Below are 19620 nucleotides of genomic sequence, written 5' to 3'. Positions count from 1 at the left end.
AGTTCTGTACTCTACAGTATTTTTGAAATTGTCCATATGCAATTCTGTAAATGGTTTCACTTATACAACTGTTTATCTTTTGTCCTTCTGAGATGATTCTTGACAATTATATTAACAACTATGTAAAGATCAGTACAACGTATTTTTATCAGGAGTCTTTTGTGAGTGAGTCGGCAGTAGAGACCTGCACGGGCCGAATGTTTCGATTCGAGCCTAATCCAGCCCGAATGTACCTAGGCCCGGCCCAGCCCGGGCCCGAAAAGTTTTGGAGATTTTCGGCCCGAGCCCGGCCCGGCCTGGTAAGTTTTTTTTAAAATTCTTGGCCCGGGCCCGATAAATTTAAAAAGTTTTTGGCCCGACCCCGGCCCGATAATTTTTTAAAAAAATTAGCTCGACCCTAATCTTTCTCAAAATTTAGTATTAAACTTGACCTAACCCTCAGAAACATTTTCTAAACTCTGGTTCACAACCTGACGCTTGCCTCCCGAATGGTACCATTGCCTCCTAGAACTTTGCCTGTAATCGGGAGAACAAAAACTTCATTTCCTGTAACAAAAATCTAACTTAATTGATTTTTAGCATAAAGTGAAGATGGCAATATTATTTAGCGACAGGAAAAACTTTCCCACCCCTTCTTGTCATATTTTGGGTTCAGTGAAGGTCAAGATCAGAGCTCAATTTACCGCGCAATACCTGCAGTCTTCTATAGTGAAAGTGGAGCCGCTAAGGAACACAAACTGTAAATAGCTATTGCATTCTTTGTAACATTTTTCACGGGCACACTTCCTCAACGTTTGGGGTTATTCCAGTTATCGTTTAATGAAAGTCAATAATTATTAAAGAATTGCAATTAATCGGCCCCAGCCATGCCCAAAGAAATAAGAGTCGGCCCGCGGGCCGGCCCGGGCTTCGGGCCTCAGGCCAAGCCTGGCCCGTGCAGGTGTCTAGTCGGCAGACGTATCACATTTGTGGCCAATTAGTCCCAGTTTCGAGTTCAAATGGAGGACAATTTCTCTCGAATATGAGGCGAGAAGCGGTTTGGATTTGCTTTAAGCTTATGTGACCCCTTCCAGCATAACCCGGTTGTTGCATAATAACACCAAGGTGAAACAAACTTATTTGTGTCCATATGTGATATAAATAAATAGAGCAAATTATTTAAACCAAAAAACATATTTTAAGCCAAAAATAAACCAAAAAACTGGGTTTAAATAAAATACTATTTTTTTTCAATAGAAGCCATGGTTTTTGCCAACCTTGCTATTTTTAGTTCCTAATGCTAGTTATCTATCCTAACTAAAGGTTTATTCAATACCATAGTTTGTTAGATTATCTTCTAAATCCTTTTCCTGGAATTCATTTGCTCTGTGGTATTGGCCGTAAGATACACGATTTGATGGGGAGGGATGAGACCTAGAAACAGATCAGCAAAAAGCAAATTAGATAAAATGATAAATAATAAGGTAGGAAAGACGTTAGATCTTCATTTAATATACGTTTCCACGTTTGTACAATCCGCGGCAAAAAAACCTGCAACATGAGCATATAAGTTTATTGTGAAATGACGAAGTCTTTTGCTCCAAAATAAGTGTGCACGGGAGGAGGCCGAGGTTTATCCTGGCATGATTCGTTCCACTTAGACGTTATGTTCATTCCCTGTGCTGTTAGGCGTAGTTTCACAATAAACTTACATCCTCATGTTGCAGGTTTTTTGCCGCGGATTGTACAATGCGAACAGCCGTCAGAAAATACACATTACATTCTAGCATTTACTACAATCAAGAGTTTTTGTAACAAGAAAATGACCCGCCTGATTTTTCCTTTCTTGCGTTCAAAGGAGCTTGTGTATTATGTGTATGATAGCATTAGACAGTAAATATTGAAGAAATGTTTTAATTGTGTTAAGTCCAATAAGTTGTATTTTTCTCTCTTGCAGGTTGCCATTAAAATTATAGATAAAACAAAATTAGATGAAGAAAATTTAAAGAAGATATTTAGGGAAATACAAATAATGACTAAATTAAAGCATCCACACATTATACGTTTGTATCAGGTAAGTTGTTTCTTTATATATAGTATGCAATACGTTCCTGATTACGAACTACCATTTTATATAACGAGAAAAAGACAAAAAGAAAAGAATCATGTTCGTAATAGAGCTTATAAAATAAATTTAAAAGTCCACATAAGAAGGTACCTGATACGCTCATTATTATTATTATTATTGACAGCTACACACTCAGACAGGTTTCTTTCTTCAACATCATAGGGCAGCGTTTCCCAACCGGTGCGCCGCGGCACACTGTTGTGCCGCGAATGGACCGCTGGTGTGCCGCGAGGGAATCGAAACAAAATTATTAATTCTATAGCAACCAAATTGCAAGACATAGGGAAATTTTTTTGTATTTCACATTACTATAAATTTCTACCATGGAAAAAATTACTGTAATTGTAATATATTATTCTACATCTACATTACTGCGTAGCAGACAGTATTTCGGCTCGTACACATTTCCACGGTTAGCTGCTAAGTTACGTTTCAATCGAGAGTCATACTAACACCAAGAAATGGAAGCACTTGTATGGTACGCGTCGAGTGAACGTTCGTAGAACGCTCATTCGCACGTGAATGACAGAACAACACTTTGTTCAACAGGTGTGTTTTGACTTCGACGCATCGCAAGCTGTGTGATTGCAATAATATGCACCGCTTTTGGTTAAAACAGCAAAGTTAAAAGTACAAGACATTTGTTTGTCCGTTCGTTATTAAGTAATCTTCGTTCTTAGTGAAAGGTTGGATGCAGTTTTCGAAAAAGAAAGCATATTTTTAAAAATCTGAGTCCTATATTTCATTGCAATTGTTTTCTATTTTTAAATTAGAATAAAAAATAAGCATAATGAATTAGCATAGGGGAAAACCAGTGATAGAGCTTTCATCTCTGTGAGAAGGAGATCAGTAATCACAGAAAAAAATTACCATGGTATTTTGTATTTGCAAATAATAATAATAATATCTATGAGTGTGCCGCGAGAATTCAAGTTACACTCGTAGTGTGCCGCAAGTTGAAAAAGGTTGGGAAACGCTGTCATAGGGTAATTCTTAAGTTATCAACATCTAGCATTCATGGGAAGCAAAATATTTATTAACTGGTGATTTCATTATATACTCGAGACATCGGAGTTTGAATCTAATCCAACTGGAAATTTAACATGGGGCCATGTGCAAATGCTGTAGACATTAACCTATGGAGAATTAAACTGACCATAAAGTTGCAAGGAAATTGTATTTTAGTGTCAATTAAACGTCAGTGTGTCAGGTAAGTGTAGTTATACAAAGTGTATCAAAGGTTCAGTGCCATAAGCTAAGCTTTTAAGAGCCGTTATAACCATAGAAGATTAAAATAAATAAATAAAAAAGTTATTGAAAAATATGGTTTTCAATCTAAAATGGTGAATTTTTCCTATCGTGCACTCGTGTGGACTCTACATGGGTAAGGCGTTCTGTTAAATGAGAAAACAATGTTGCCAGCTGCTCAGTAGGCTCTTCTTTTGAGCACTCGCCGTCCCAAAATATTATTGCTGGGAAACGGATACGAGGGTCGTAGATTCCGTCGTACAATACTGTACACGTTCCCCGTGTCATTATTTGCGTGTCCTTACGTTTCGTTCCAATACCTGTTGAACTGGAAACGCTGCCTTATTTAACATACGGCGTCTTAGTGTGGAGCTCTAACGGCTGGAGCGATTGAAATAGTTCCACTATTTTAGAGTGAGGACTACCCGTTTCCAGCAATTTGCCTCACTTGGCGTTTTTTAGTATCTTTTACCCATAACGAAGTTGGGCTATGACCCTGATATCTGTCTTAGTTTGAAGCAGATTTCTTTATGCTTTGTATGGAGGTCTAATCAAAATTTAAACGAAATCGAACTGTTATATTTCAAACTTTGATGTGCGGTTTTAAAACAATATGGAAATTTTATTTTAGTTAAGAGTCAGGATGTCAGTTGGAAAGTTGAATTTTGCCATTCTAACTAGTTTCGACTACCAGAACTAAAAATTGCCTTAGTGGAGAATAGATACAGGACCTTTTTTTCCCCAGGAATTCAGAAATAACTTAATGTGTAAACTCGGAAAGAATGAACGGTGGTGAAACATTTCATACATGTAAAGCAAATCATATTGTAGCAGTAATTACCGATATCTATAAAAATAATGAGCGTGATTTTACGTACTGAACACAGGAAAGAAAATGTAATGAATGATTTGGAAAATTCAAGCGTTAAATTTGCATTATGACTCGATTAGATGCAGTATTATACTGTTATCATTGAATAACATGGTTGAACAGGACGGAAATAAACTATAGTATTGAGTTTGATTAATGGATTGTTAGATTAATTAATTAGTTTAATGCCTCTCTTTAACGCTGTAATTATGTAACATAGGTTCTGCAGCTTGAAGTGAGACCCAAATCAGTATTCGGGATTTTATCCAAGGCTTGTACACTCACTAGGAATCGAAGCCTCGACTACGTGCACAGGAAACACGAGCATTACCCACTTCACTGCGAAGGCGTACACGAAGGACACTAATTTTACAATCAAGAATGAAGTGCAAAAGTAAAGAGGAAGCGACAGGCTGTCAGATTATACTATAGAGACATTTATAATGTCACGGATTTTTTTTTTCCGACCCGGCGGTGAGAATATAGCAACCGCATCGCACCCACTTCTTCGAAACAATAAGCACTGGCCCTTCTGTTTGGAAGGCTCCATTGCGTAAAATCCCTGCTGCTGACGATCGCCTTGATCACTAGTCTGCCACAGAGGAATGATGTTACTGTATAATATGATGCATTAGATCAGCGTTTCTCAAAGTGTGGGTCGCGGGCTTTTTTTTTTTTTGGTAGATTGCGAGAAGTTTTTAATTACGAAAATATTATGTTGATTGAGAAACATCTGTTGTAAAGTACTATTCAGAAAATGAAAATTGGAAGCGTTTGTTAATAGGTGAAGAGTAAGTGCCCTGCCGTGCTGCACAGTCAGTAGAGATGCTGGATTAGGATGGAAGGAGAATAGGTGAGTCAAAATATGTCATGGGGCAGGGCATTGCGTCGCGAGTAGTGTTAGTTCTATGTTACCTTTCTATGGAAAAATTAGATATAATATTTACAACATTTAATTGCTTTGAAATACACTGCCATTATGTAGAATGTCAATATGTATTTGAATAAAAGTGGGTGGGCCACAAAATACTATTCAGTATTTAATGTGGAGCGCGGTAATAACAAGTTTGAGAACCACTGCATTAGATGACGCAAGCAGCAAGGGTGATTTTCTGTTGTAACCTAGCTCTGACAATTGACTGCAATTTGGATAAAGCTGGATGGATCCCCTGTTGTAACCTGGCAGCGATTTGGTTTATGGGCAGATTTTTTTTTTCTTTTTTTAAATTATTTTTACCTGTCTCGCCAATGAATCTGATTTTGGTTGTCCTGGGTTCTTGTGACAGCGGAGTGAAGCTTGTTGGCGCCAGGGTATACTGGAATGGAGTGATGCCCTGAAAGGGAAAGCTAGAAATGTGTTATGTTGGGACTTAAAGAAGTCTGGCTTTACTATAAGCCGGTGGGACAGTGGTCTCCTTAAAAGTACCCATCAGTGAGAAGTCGTACTGTTCTGAGGACGAAGAGTACTCCAACACCGTATTAATCTGATGTTATAATTTTTTCCCGGTCTATTGTTTCGATAACCACCTGTGTGTGTATATACACACAAGATTGCAGTAAAATAAGACTAATTTTCTGGCATGTTGAAAACTCAGACTATCACTAGACAACACCATAGAGTAAGAAAAGAAGTTGTACAGTTACTTCATGATAACACATCCGGTATAAAGAATGATACATGAAAATATATATATGAACAGTTTTTTACGTACTGTTACAAATGTTCAATGTGACTTCTTTCGTCACACGACTCATATCTCTGCGGTAGTTCGCTCCACACGCGCTCTAGCATATCTCTACTAATAGTCGTAAATATAGCTGTAATGCGATTGTCACCCAAAGTTTTGGTAGTAAAGGCACATATACTTCCTCTTTCACATGCCTCCAAGGAAAAAAAAAAATTACAAACTGTCAGATCGGGAGATCTAGGAGCTCATGAGAAAAGCGCCAAATCATCTTCAGCATATCTTCCAATCCAGCGGCGTAGGATTTTTTCGTTCAGGTAGTGACACACTTCAATGTGCCAATAGGGTGGTATCCCATTAAGTTGAAATGGGAAGTAATTGTAATTTTTTGTAGTGACCTAGTGGTGTTGTTGCAAACTGTCTACGGAATGTACGCTGTATGGTAACAATGAAATAATACTTTTCATATTCCAGGACAGAATGCTTTCTACTTCATAAACACCATTTTAGAAACTAGCCTTGTGGTACCATCTGTCGCTACGAGCCAAAATTACGAATATGAGAAATTAAACTTTCAAAATGTTATTTTGTTTCAACATTAGCACAAACGTATTTTATTAATAATTTTCGACATATTTCCCTTTAAACCCAGATTAATTATTTATAATCAGGCTGTAGTTGATTGACAACCGCAAGGATGTTATAAAATAGAAGATTTGCCCTTACAACAAAATCTTGAAGCCCTACGTCACAGTTTCGCCATCCTTACTCTGTCCACTCCGCCCAATAAGATCGCAACGTTTTGAGCCAACAATCATGGCGGAAACGAAAGTAGCCAATCAGACGATGGCGGGAACGAGAGTAGCGAATCAAACGTGCCGATGCTAGTTTTTTTTTGGCTTCATTAGTTTAATGGGATGAAGATACATATGGGCAGATCCTCTATTTTATAACATCCTTGGACAACCGTCGATCTCCCCTCGTAATTGCTCCAAGTTCCTCCATCACATCTTGTTCGTTGGTACAAATCACGGAGAGGATGGATACCAACAATTTCGAAGAGCAGAGTAGTTGACAAAACACAAACACGCTTTGAAATATCGGTATAGAAGTTACTATTTTACGAGAACAGAAGTGCTATTGTGTTAATACTCGTCGAAGTTTTTGTTTATATTCCTACTGAAATACTTAAAACACTTTACAAAATAAATTCCAAACGTTGTTCTACTATTTTGTTACAAGTTCATGTAGAAAACGTAGTGGTCCTTTTGGTTTTAGTTCATAAATGAAATGAAACATGTAATTATTAAACTTATTTCGTGTCTTACGTTGTTGTTATCTTTATTTAGATAGTGTTTAACAACACCCGTGTACAAGTTTTATAATAAGAAAACACCCTTTTGGAATTACGTTGATCAGTGTTCATTATTCATGGTGTTTGAAAGTAATTTCTAAGATGATATTAGATCAATAATAACTTTATAAGTATAAAATAAGAGAAGAAAGAATGTACTTTCCTCCCCGTGTTCCTACGTAAGTAAACATTTTAGTATCTTTCGGCAAGGGCGCCGATTTCTCTGTAAATTTGGGGGGGGGGCATTCAGGTGCAGACGGCATATATATTAGGGTTTTAAGACAAATTGCATTCAAATTATGCCAAATATTGTATATTCGCAAATACAATGAGGGACCCGGGCCCTCAGGATCGGCGCCCTTGTCTTTCGGGAGCAGAGAGGATGCCCGTATGTTCTCATACCTTTGTTAGAGCAACCACTGTTTCTATACGCTACCACGTGTTACTGAATAGTAGTAATGATAGATATTGCTTATCTGTTATATGGTTCCGCATACCTGTATGTCCAGTCAAATTAAGCAAGTTTCCAAGTTGCAGAGATGACCAACGCAACAGGTTTTACTGTATTAAAAATATTTAAACACAAATTACCATGAGTTAATTTCATTGACTTGCACCTAATTCTGTGTTTGTTTAAAAGAACTGTAAAATTGAGTTAGTTCTATGAAGTAAATTAATGGTAAACAAATGTGTCCGTTTACACTTAGGTGTTATCTTACTTATCTAGAACGTAACTCATTGTGATTTCGTGTGGAATGTTATCATCGTGCTGTAGCGTTAATTGCTCACCTCATGAAAGAAAAATGTCTTACTCATTAGTATATAATAGGTGTTAATCTTATTTTTATTAGATTTGATTATATTAATCGCAATTAATAGTAACTTGCTGAGAAAGTAAAAGCACCATTGCAAGGCACCCTAGCCTAACCAATGCATTGGTTCAAGGTTCAAGGAATAAGAAAAAAAATCATGCCACAGGTTTTGTTTGTTCGTAAACTTTTCTTTCAACTATAATTACAAAACATTTTCTACCAAATGTACAGTAGTTTGTAATATTGTTTATGCGATAGACGAAAAATGAGCAGAATTATGTTTCTGATGGTTTCTCATTAACAATACTTGCGAAAAAAGGATGTGCTACTTTTCCAATTTCAGTGCAGTTTTTAGATGTAGAGATATTTTTGAGCTAAAAAATGCACGTTTTTACTGGACGTCCATTAAATTTGCAATTTAATTAGTTCTCCCTCACATTTATTTTACCATGTAACGAGTAAGGCTAATTATTCTTCAGTTCTTCAATGTTATATTTTAAAATTACCTTTAACGAAGCTATACAAACATAAATGAGAAATAGTTGGGTAGCTAATTGTAAGGTGACCAGAATTGTAACTTACAAAAACGAGACGCATATGAATCGGGGGAGGAGGTGTAATCCTATAAATCCGAGGTTACTTTTGTGTACCAGCGGTGTTTTCAAGTTACAAAATACACGAATAGGGATGATAACACGTTCAAGAGTATTTAAAAGTTCCAGACACGCCCTAAAAATTCCCAATGAGTGTTGGTATGAAAAATAGCTCTATAAATTACATATTCATTTTAACGAAAGGGTGTAGGTTTTTCTATAATTTATATTTTGAATAACAATTACGGACACTTAATTTTTGCTTAAAAACGGGACATTTAGGCATTCTGTTTACAAATCAGAAAAGAAAGAACGGACAACGGTTGAAGAAAAGAATGTGTCTCGGCTAAAACGGAACGTCTGGTCATCTTAGCTAATTGGGAAATGGCTTCTCTTTAACACAGATCCGGCGTTTCGTATTGTTTCTCTTTGGTGTGGCTAGTAACATTTATGTTGGTCAAAAGGAGGAAAAGTGGCTACTTTTATGCAGTATATTGGCATGTTTATCATACACAATAGTATTCCAGAAACTTGGAGGGTTTGATTCTGGAATTAGAATTACAAATTATCATATAAATATGGAGTACTAAACTACGAGGTGTACACTAGAAGTACGGATAAAAATACGGAGTACTAAAATACGAAGTGTACACCAAAAGTAGGTGTCATTTGCAAGACAAGGAAATAACAGGCAACTAACCCGTATCTATTTCTCAGCAAACTCTCTCACTTTATTGATACACAGTTGTCATCGTTCCGTCTATTTTGTATAGCATGGCATAGTCATCTTTGGGGGTATGCTTCAGATACTGAAAAATAGCTCTTCCCGGCGACGTACTAGCAAAATGGCATTCACGAAGAGAATCCTTGAGATTTGGGAACAGCCAGATATCAGATGTTCAATACCGTCGTCAGCCAAGAATGAGATCACAACATTAGCATAGTGTGCAGGTGCATTGTTTATGTGGAGAATGAAATTTCTAATTGCAGTCATTTCTTAGTCAATTTTGATAAAATTCTGTATCCAAAAGTATACGAAAATACTCACCCGTAATTGTATGACTTTTCGGAACAGGATAGGACAATATCACTCCCTGAGAATCCCAGAAGATAGCGTACAGCACCTTCTCATTGGATGCTACCTAACGAAATTTGGAGTTGAGGATATCTCTGTGCTTCCGCTGTATCGACTACCTTTTTGTTTCTGGATTGAATAATGGAATCTAGAATCTGCGAATCATACATTGTCACAACCCTTTCCAAGAAATTGCGTCCCTCTCTTCTGAAGCATGTTAAATTTGCAACACTTAATCGAATCTTTGCCTCCTTTTGATCGTCATTAAGCATTCGTGGAACCGAGCGAGAAGAAACTTTTTAGGCCCAGTTCGTTTGTAATTATTCGTTCTACTGTTCCCATTGTTAGCCCAGTGTATCACAAATCTAATGTATGGTGACACGCTTTATCTTTCATGATAAAATTTTCAACATGGGCAATGTTAGCGTCAAGAGCTTGCTGGCACATTATTTTCACTCCTTTATTCGTCTCCAGCATCCTGCAGCCGACCTGTGCGTACAGCAAGTCATGTTCCAACCCATATCTCCCGACTTGTGACTGACTGGTTCGACGAGCACTCCATGGATGTGAAGATACTTGCCTGGGTGGCTCCCTTGAGGAAGATCCTCGATCTCAGTTCTATTTAGGACTTCTCGAATGTTTGTGAGAAGATGCACGTGCCCTGGACCATGTTCCGATCAATCTTCATGGATTGTGGGAACCTATGCAGCGATCATGGATCAGTATTGTTTCCCAATAGTTTCAACGTCTTGCGCAGTCCATGGCACGCCGCATCGCTGTTGCCATTAAGGCAAAAGGGGTACAATATGGTACTAGCCAGGTTCTTTAAATACAGTTGCTCACGAGTGTAGTATAATTCATTTTTCTCACATTTCAAAAAGAGTGGTCGTTTGCTCGAAAGATTTTCTTAGTGTTTATGTCTTAGTGTTTATGAATAACTACGTATTGCATTATTAACACTAAAATGTGGCACAACCTATTTCTTTCGGAGGAATCGAGAAGTGATGAGGAGGTGAGTTTCGTTCGGACATTTTTTTTTTTTTTTTTTTTTTTTTTTTTTTTTTTTTTTTTTTTTAGAAAACTTAAATATTTACTCATATTTCATAATATAAGAATTTCAAAAATAGTTCTACAGTATGGCATTTTGTGGTTTAAAAAGAAATGAGAGCGAGAAAGTTCAGTCGAAATTAATAGCTATTAGTTTGATGCGAATGAAGTCCGCTCAGGTGCGTCATTTTCAAAGGCGAAAAAATCGAAAATAGTAATACTTGGCTAATAATCACCGTTTGCAACCACACGCTTTTGCCATCGCTCAGCCAGTAATTGGGTTTTGTGGCGAAAGAAGTCCAGTTGCACATTGCACTCCTCAACCATCAAGAAAATCCTTCCCTTCCAGGAGTGATCTAGATGCCAGAAGAGGTAGTCAGTGAGAGAAAATCGAGGGAATACGGTGGGTGAGGAAGAGTTTCGTATAACTTATGGAAAGCCTACATCATTCCTTGTGCGACAGCATTGTCATGCAACATGAGGAAACAGTGTTTCGGATCTTTCTGGACGCTTACGACTAAAGTTGCGGTACATTTCGTGAAGTTCAGAACTGTAACGATCTGCATTGATGCAAGTAACTCATCTGAGGAAAACTTGGTGTATCACTCCTGCCATAGACAACCATACACTTTCTGAGAGTTGAGATGTGATTTAGGAACCCGTCATGGACGTTGATCAGGAACCAACCATTGTCCTGATCATGTATAACAATTGTCATAGCAGATCCATTTTAATTTAAAATGACAGTCTGATGCAGGAAACTTTCTCGGTTATTCCTTACACTCAGAACTGAACACCTAGTTGGCGATTCTCGTTGGCCTTGTTAACTCATGTGTCACACATGAGTCCTAACTTCACCTTAGCGATTGCTTGGAGCCACTGAACGAGTGGTATGGTGTTTGTCTAACGCGTCTGCAATGGCACTTTCCCGACGGTCTTCTTCCACGGTGTTCCTGAGGAACTCATTCGAGTATGACATTAGTCAATGCCCACGAGGATCACTTTGCAGTGGAACGAAATTTTACAAACCAAAGGCTAATGGTGCGTTTATTCGCCATTCCTGACCCAAATCATTGTTAATATTTTCTTGTGGCTGGTTCTGCAGAGAGAGAATTAGTCGCTCTTGTGTGCTCTCCATAGCGCACTTTCATACGATTGTGGTCAAGACTCTCGTGACTGTCTGGGTATTCCAGCCTGTTTGCTGGATGTATACTCTGAAACCTTTACAGGCTGAGTAGCGGTCCTGAATGTACTGGGACACTTCCGATTTTGTGGTATCTGTACTAAGAACATGTTTCTGGATATCTAAATATTTGGGGTTTTAAAAATGTTCACTTTACTTGAAAAAACTTATTTCAACAGTGCAAGGACCTGTATATCGTTGTTAACTTCCATAAAATGATATAGTTTTGTTGTGTGTGTTCCGTAACAAATATTTACATGGAGCCCAAATGCTTAGTCTAATGAACATGTATTGGCGTGGGGGGAAAAGTCACTCGAATGTAAAAACATATTTATAGCAAATAAATAAAACCAGTATTTATAGCGTAAGCACATTTTCATCATTCATGCTCAGAATTTTGATTACTTCTTGGAAAACAAGGAGCTCTTGTAGAACATCCACCGTTCTGAGAAATACACTTAATTTGTATCAATTGCTGCACTTTAATTCATTTGCATGTTACATTTAATTAAATTCCTATACTCCTTAAGGTTATGCTTTAAATGGGATATCTTCTAACATATAAGTAACTATTACTATAACAATGTTGAGGGGACATAACAAGTGACATGCTAAATTGAAACCTAACTATTTCATATAGACCCGTGAGGTGTCCCGTTTTTTAGTTTGAGAATCTAGTTAAGGTGAACCTGTAACAGGGTGTCCACATTCTGGAAAGTCAGTGAAAGTCAGGGAAGCAAAAATGTATTTGAGAAAGTCAGGGGAATGACAGATTGGTCAGGGAAAGTCAGGGAAAAATCGATTTAGATCCATTGTTCAGTTATTAAATTTATAAAATAGTAAGTGTAATATCGGCCTAATGCATATGTAAGTAAATTTACATTCTTTTGGATTAAAGAAAATTGTAAAAAGAAAGAAATAGAAGTGGAGAGAGAACAAGGCCAGCTATGGGGAAGGTGAAAACTGAGATTTCTTTCTTTTTTCTTATTTTTAAATTATTCAATAGTCAGGGAAATCTGGAACTTTGGCATGGAAAGTGAGGAATTTTTTCCCGCCAAATTGTGTGGACACCTTGCTGTAATATCTTTAAAAGAACGGTACAAGTTGCTTTTCTGTTCTTAAGTGTTCCATTGTTTGTGTGTTTCACTACATTTCATTGTATATCTTCCCTTTGTTGCAACCTAACAGATAAAAGCCAGCGTGGAACTTAAATAAATGAACAAGTAGTATGTTTGACGAGACGTTCCGAGTTTGGCGCAGATGTGCCCATCCTCTCCTGTGATTATGATGGGTCACTTATCCGAACTCCTTTTCCTAACTTTTTTTTTTTTTTTTTTTTTTTAAATCAATCGGTTGTCTTTCCCTCGACCCTTAAAATTTGACTAATGGTTGATTGGGCGCCGAAGATACATTTTTATAATGTAACACTGCTAACGAATCATCACTTAAAATTCATAATGTAAAAAGTAAAAGCTCACGAATTAAAATTATAGTGGATGGCATTTGGGAAACAGCTTTCCTGGATACAGTTCTACTCTTCTCGCGTGCGTACCTTCTTGTTGTGTACATAATTTATTCTATCATACTATTACACACCTCAAATAATCTTAGCTAGAAAGAGTAAATATATGAGGGGCGATCAGTAAGTTTTCGCTCTCTCATAGGACAATGGAGCTAGAAGTTAGAAATTGACATATGCTAGTTTTCGTTTTCATAATCGTGCAAAGTAACACACTTCTCCAAACAGTCCTTCAGCTTCCACAGACATTCTTTGTAGAAAGTATCACATTGGCTAGAAAATCAGTGCTCGACAGTGGAATGATCTCAGCATCTGAAAGAAAACTCTTTCCTTTCAGCAATTTATTTATTATTGGAATCAAGAAGCCTGACTGTACGAAGTCAGAGAATTGGCGGATGGGGAAGTAACTGGTAACTGATGCTCTGTATAACATTTAATGTTTTTTGAACATTGTGGGCGGGAGCATTACCGACTAAAGGCGAAACTTTGTTGATTATGCCACGGCACTTATCCTCCAGAGCATCACGAAGTTTTTGCAGCAGACTCTATAGTATGCACCAGTCACTTTGTTATCGAAGGTTAGGTAATCAGTGATGATAACGCCCTTGCAATCCAAAATAAAGTGAGATTACTCTTTTGGCGAAAGATTGCACATGCTTTTTTGGATGATGAAGTTCCACTTGTTATTAATAACTCTAGTCTTTGGATCATGGTGATATACCAACTTTTGTCCATGGTTACAAGAACAAGAATACCATAAAATCAATTGTCATTGGACACACAGAGGCCCAACACTTCTGATTCACCATCAACTCATCATAATCTCTGAAAAGGGTGAGCACATTTCGACACTTCTCTCATCCCAGACGTTTTACCTTCAGACCTTTTGTACTTAGAAACCTAAAAATTGCATATTAGTCATAAAGACGGGGGGTATATATATGTTTTATGTATGTAGCACAAAATCTTGGATACGAGTGCAAACACTTAGTGATCGTTCTTCGTATTTCTCATATATGCATGTTACTGCGTAATTATAATTTCATTCAAGAACAACATATAGGTAGTATTAATAAAATTGCCTAATTGAATGTGATATAATGTATCTTCTTTTTTCTTGTATTTCTTACGTAATCCATACTTAAAGTATTTTTTAAATTGCAAAGTTTCAATTTATTATATAAAGTGAAAGTGACTTCACTTTTAAATATTTTTTCTCTCTTTTTTTTAAAGGTTATGGAAACCGAAAAAATGATATATTTAGTAACAGAGTATGCAAGTGGAGGTGAAATTTTCGGTAAGTAACTGGTCTGGCATTTGAAAATCATATGCATTTTTAAAATTTACTTATGTAATCTTATTGTACACATGTTTCATGCCAAAACTTTCGTAAGTGCAGTTCTGTGATAAACTTTTAAGGAAGAATATATGGTTTTTATTATACTTGTACATATTATTTTCAAACAATACAATAATAAAAGTATACAAGGTGCCAGTTGTTTGTGAAAATTAAGTAGTCAACTAACGGAATAATATCACGTATTCACAGGCAAAAAAGTAATAGATTTTGTACGTCTGATTCAAAGAAAACGAAATATCTTTGAGTTAAATTCAGTGTAGCTTTACGATTAATATCTTACCAGATTTTGTTTTGATGGATGATTTTGATACAAACAGAAGGTTATTTAGTTGTAGATGAATGCACATACAGGGTGTTTCAAAACAACACCGACAACGTTTGGGAGTGATTTCTGACACCAAGATAAAACAAAAAAGTACACAAATACTTCCTTTTGGAGTTAGAGGCTGCCGATAACTTGAAAGAAAGAAATAAAAAAAAAACTTTAAAGGTCCATAGCTTCAAAACTATGGGACCTACCCTAGTCGGTTGTAGACTTCGCTTAGGAACTAGTATGCTCTATCCAGATATCCAAGTTTCAGAATCCTGTTGTATTTCCGCAACAACTTTTATAGAGGTAGTTGGTGACTACTTCAAATTATATGCCCTAGCCAAACTTCCTATATAAAAAAATGTTGCTTTGAGTCCCTTAGGATTCTGAAATATGTATTTTTGGATAGTGCACATATTAGTTCCTAAGTGAAGTCTTCACCCGACTGCGATAGGACCCATAGTATTGGAGCTATGGACCTTCAAAAGTTCATTTTTTTTCATGGTTTCGGCAGCCTATAACTTCGAAAGGAATCATTTATGCACCTAGGTCTTACACTTTTTTTTGTGTGTGTGTCAGGAACGTTGTCGGGTTTTGTTTTGAAACACCCTGTATATCGTTGGTAACTGTTATATTCAATCGATGTTAGACAGGATGTGTCTTTTGGATTGGGATTGTTGTAAAGTTTGTTCGTAGTGGTCTGATGAAAACTCTTTTCGGAGAATCAGGCTATACTTTCATTTATTTCTTGTTAATAAATAGTGGAGCATGTATTCGATTCGAAATAATTTTATTTATTTCAATTTCATAGATATATGACTAAATTAAATAGGAGGCGAAGCTGTTCGTATGTTTTGTGTTTTAATTTTATTTCCCGCTTCACTGAATATTATTAAATAATATTGGGCATTTTACCAAAGTCTTATGACTAACTGTGATATAGAGGCAACTCATTTAATTCAAGAAATTTGTAAAATTTTATAGAATTATTTAAACATATATTAAGCATATTTTACGAATGCTAGGGAACTGTGTAAGATTTTTCTTAATAACAGGATTACAGTATAATTATACTAATTAAAATATGCTTACTGTAGTCAGAGGATAAGTCGCAATGGTTCTTCTTTCTTTCTTCGTCCTTTTACGTTAAGCAAGAATTACAACTTTACTGAGCTTGATTGTATGAAATAATATGTAGGATTATCGTCACATTTGATGCAAAGAAGGGGCTGTATTTACAGTTACGGAAAATACTGATAAAAATTTGGAAACCAACATACTGAAGTTTCGTCTCGCCAAATCATCTGCAGTTTGTGATTTCCTAATGCAGTAATAAGCAGTATAGGTGTTGAGTAATTTCTAGCAGTTTCTTCAATATTGTATACAAATATTTGCGACGTGTTTAGCGTCAGAATACATTACATCTTAAAATTATAATCCATAGTAAAATAAACAAAAACGGTGCTATATCTTCACAGCAAAATTATCTTCAAACATCTCTAAAGGACTATCACAAATCACACCTACACATTTTCTAAAATGATTTTTAAGTACAGGATCAATAATATTATGGAATAAAATAGCAAATACACACGAATTATTTGATGAGCAAAACTATATATATCAATCGTTTTTTGTTTTCAATGTGTTATGTGGATCTTCCTCTTCCGTCAGCAGTAACTAGTTCACCTGTGAGAGTTATGGTGTGAAAGTGATGCGGTAAAATGGGCGACCTGACAGACTTCCAAAGAGGCATGATCGTTGGTGCCCGTCTGGTTGGAGCTTCAGTGGCAACAGTGGCGAACATTGCGGGGGTATCGAAAGGCACTGTGTCCAATGTCACGAGGGCATACACAATTCATGGGCAAACGACGTCTGCAAAGCACAACAGTGGTCGAAAAACAATTCTGTCAGATAGGGACCGGAGGGCATTAAAGCGGATTGTAGCAGCTAAAAAGAAGACCACTACAATGAAAATTACGTCTGAACTCTCCGGCCTACAGAACCCGGTTTTATCGAAAACAGTGCGACGGGAACTTCATAAAATGAAAATTCATGGCAGGGCCGTTATCGCCAAACCCCTGGTCACAGCAGTAAATGCGAAGAGGCGGATCCAGTGGTGCAAGGACCACAAGGCGTGGACTCATGAGCAGTGGAAACACGTTATGTGGTCCGATGAATCGACCTTCACCTTGTTTCCAACAACCGGTCGTGTTTACGTATGGAAAACACTGTCGCAGGCCTATGTATGATACAGACAATCTGCTCCCAACTGTAAAGCATGGGAGTGGTTCTGTTACATTATGAGTAGTGATATCGTGGTTTTCTGCAGGTCCCATCATAGACCTGGATGGAATGATGAATGCTAAGGCGTATGAGGCCATTTTGGGGGACCAGGCTTTACCCATGGCCCAAATATTGTTCCGTGATAGTGATGGCATCTACCAAGATGATTTAGCACCCTGTCACGCTGCAAAAACGGTGAAAACATGGTTTGAGGAGCATGATCAGCAGCTATCACACCTCCCCTGGGTCCCACAATCACCAGATCTGAACATCATTGAGCCATTGTGGTCTGAGTTAGAAAGGCGTGTTCGGTCTCATTACCCTCCACCAGCATCCCTTAAGGAACTGGATCATGTTTTGGAGAAACAATGGTACAAAATTCCACACACCACGATTCAGAAGCTGTATACGTCCATTCCACGTCGGATCCAAGCTGTTTTGGACGCAAAAGGAGGCCCCACACCATAGTAGGTATGATTTTCATACTTTTGCAAACGTTCTAAATTTTTTTTGTACAACCCCTATATATATATAATATAGTTTTGCTCAGCAAATAATTTGTGTGTATTGAATTATAACAAAGCAAGCTTCTACTTATGGAAAATAGGAAAGTTCCTTTTGACAATAGTGTATATTAAAAAAACACGTTGGTATAAAACTCGAAGGGATTTTACTGCGAAGTCACTTATATTTTTCTTCGTGTAATGAAAACACAATGCAATGGAGAAACTTCCAGTGAGTAGAATGAAATATTTTACGAAATGAAAATATTGTGTACTGAGGAACGTATTTTGTATACTTGTTTACAAACACAACTGTTAATTTAAAACACTTGATTAGGTGTTGTATTCCGGTTGAATTGTATATACTTCAATGAACGTATAGTAATTTCAAGTTTCGTAAATAAGTACAACATGTATGCATATTTTAATTTTTCAGATCACCTAGTAGCGAATGGTCGAATGAGTGAGAAAGAAGCGAGACGTGTATTTCATCAAATAGTTGCTGCTGTGAGTTATTGTCACAGAAAGAATGTTGTACATAGGGACCTTAAGGCTGAAAATCTTTTATTAGATGCTAATATGGATATTAAATTAGCAGGTACGTTCAAGGTGGCTTCAGTAGCTTTTCTTATTAGGCTTTTGTGTATGTGTGTTTCTTTGTTTGTTTTCTGTAAAAATATAGAAAGTGCAGTCAATTTGAGAATTATTTTGGATTGTCACGTTAAAAAAAAAAAAGTATGCATTAAGTTTGAATATCATTATAATAAGTATTCTATTTCTACTTCTCAGCTGATTTCGTAGTTTTCACGTAAATTATTATCTTTAGTGCTGTCCATAAATTATTCTTAAATCATCTTCCTCTGTTCCTTTATTATGTCTTATGTTGTTTCTCAAACGTTTTTGCAAGTGAGTGGCCACTTTTTATTAGTTAGAATGTTCTACATACCACCCTGCTTTTTTCCCGTTCGGGATCAACATTATATATTTTTAAAAATGCTATAAGCATAGCAGTGCACTTATATCAAAAATAGTATTAATTGAAATTCCATCCGTATTTTGCAATGATACTAATACCAATACGTGTTAGTTTTTTTTTTTAATTAAGTATTGAAAGCTATCAAGATATTGTAATAATACATGTATATAAGCTACATCGTATGAATTTGGATAACTTTTACCATATTAAATTATATACTTGATATATTCACAACTACAGTGGGTGATACGTAATTCACTTATTCTTTTGTTCTGTTTCTTGTCTAAGTTCATTTTAAGAGGACCATAATGGGATACTTCGAGGACCAATTGTAGTCTGCGGACCATAATATGAGAAGCCCTATTTTATAACATCTGACTACTTTTTTTTTATTATTATTATAAATTCATAATCACCTGTTATTTTTCATATTCACTTTTTATCACGTTTAATTACTCCATCCAGCTCGTTCCTCCACTCCTCTCCATATCAATATTTTGAATGCTTCTACTTGCAATTTATTGCATTTGATACCACAAATAGCGAGTTACATCAGAATCATTGTCAAACCCATTAGTAAGTCTGTATTATTGTCAGTTATTTCCTGAAAATAAGGCTACGTTTAACGAGTGAGCGCTTAGCAGGACCACTTTTGAAAATTATAAATATTTGCATACCATACGTTTGTACT

The 19620-nt window shown here is 36.6% G+C and overlaps 1 protein-coding gene across 2 annotated transcripts in view; it reads left to right on the top strand.

The window, feature by feature from the left end:
• Positions 1-19620, top strand: part of LOC145662542 (serine/threonine-protein kinase SIK3-like) — a 252894-nt gene that overhangs the window by 165772 nt on the left and 67502 nt on the right. For both annotated transcript variants that reach the window (XM_081728218.1, XM_081728217.1), the window contains exons 2-4: positions 1937-2053; positions 14728-14791; positions 18390-18551. In XM_081728218.1, the coding sequence (XP_081584344.1) occupies positions 1937-2053; positions 14728-14791; positions 18390-18551 (343 nt within the window). The remainder of the gene's footprint in view (positions 1-1936; positions 2054-14727; positions 14792-18389; positions 18552-19620) is intronic.

This window comes from Thermobia domestica, chromosome 10, assembly GCF_964235325.1.
Source record: "Thermobia domestica chromosome 10, izTheDome1.hap1.1, whole genome shotgun sequence".
Lineage (NCBI taxonomy): Eukaryota > Metazoa > Arthropoda > Insecta > Zygentoma > Lepismatidae > Thermobia > Thermobia domestica.
This window is presented reverse-complemented; position numbering and strand designations above follow the sequence as displayed.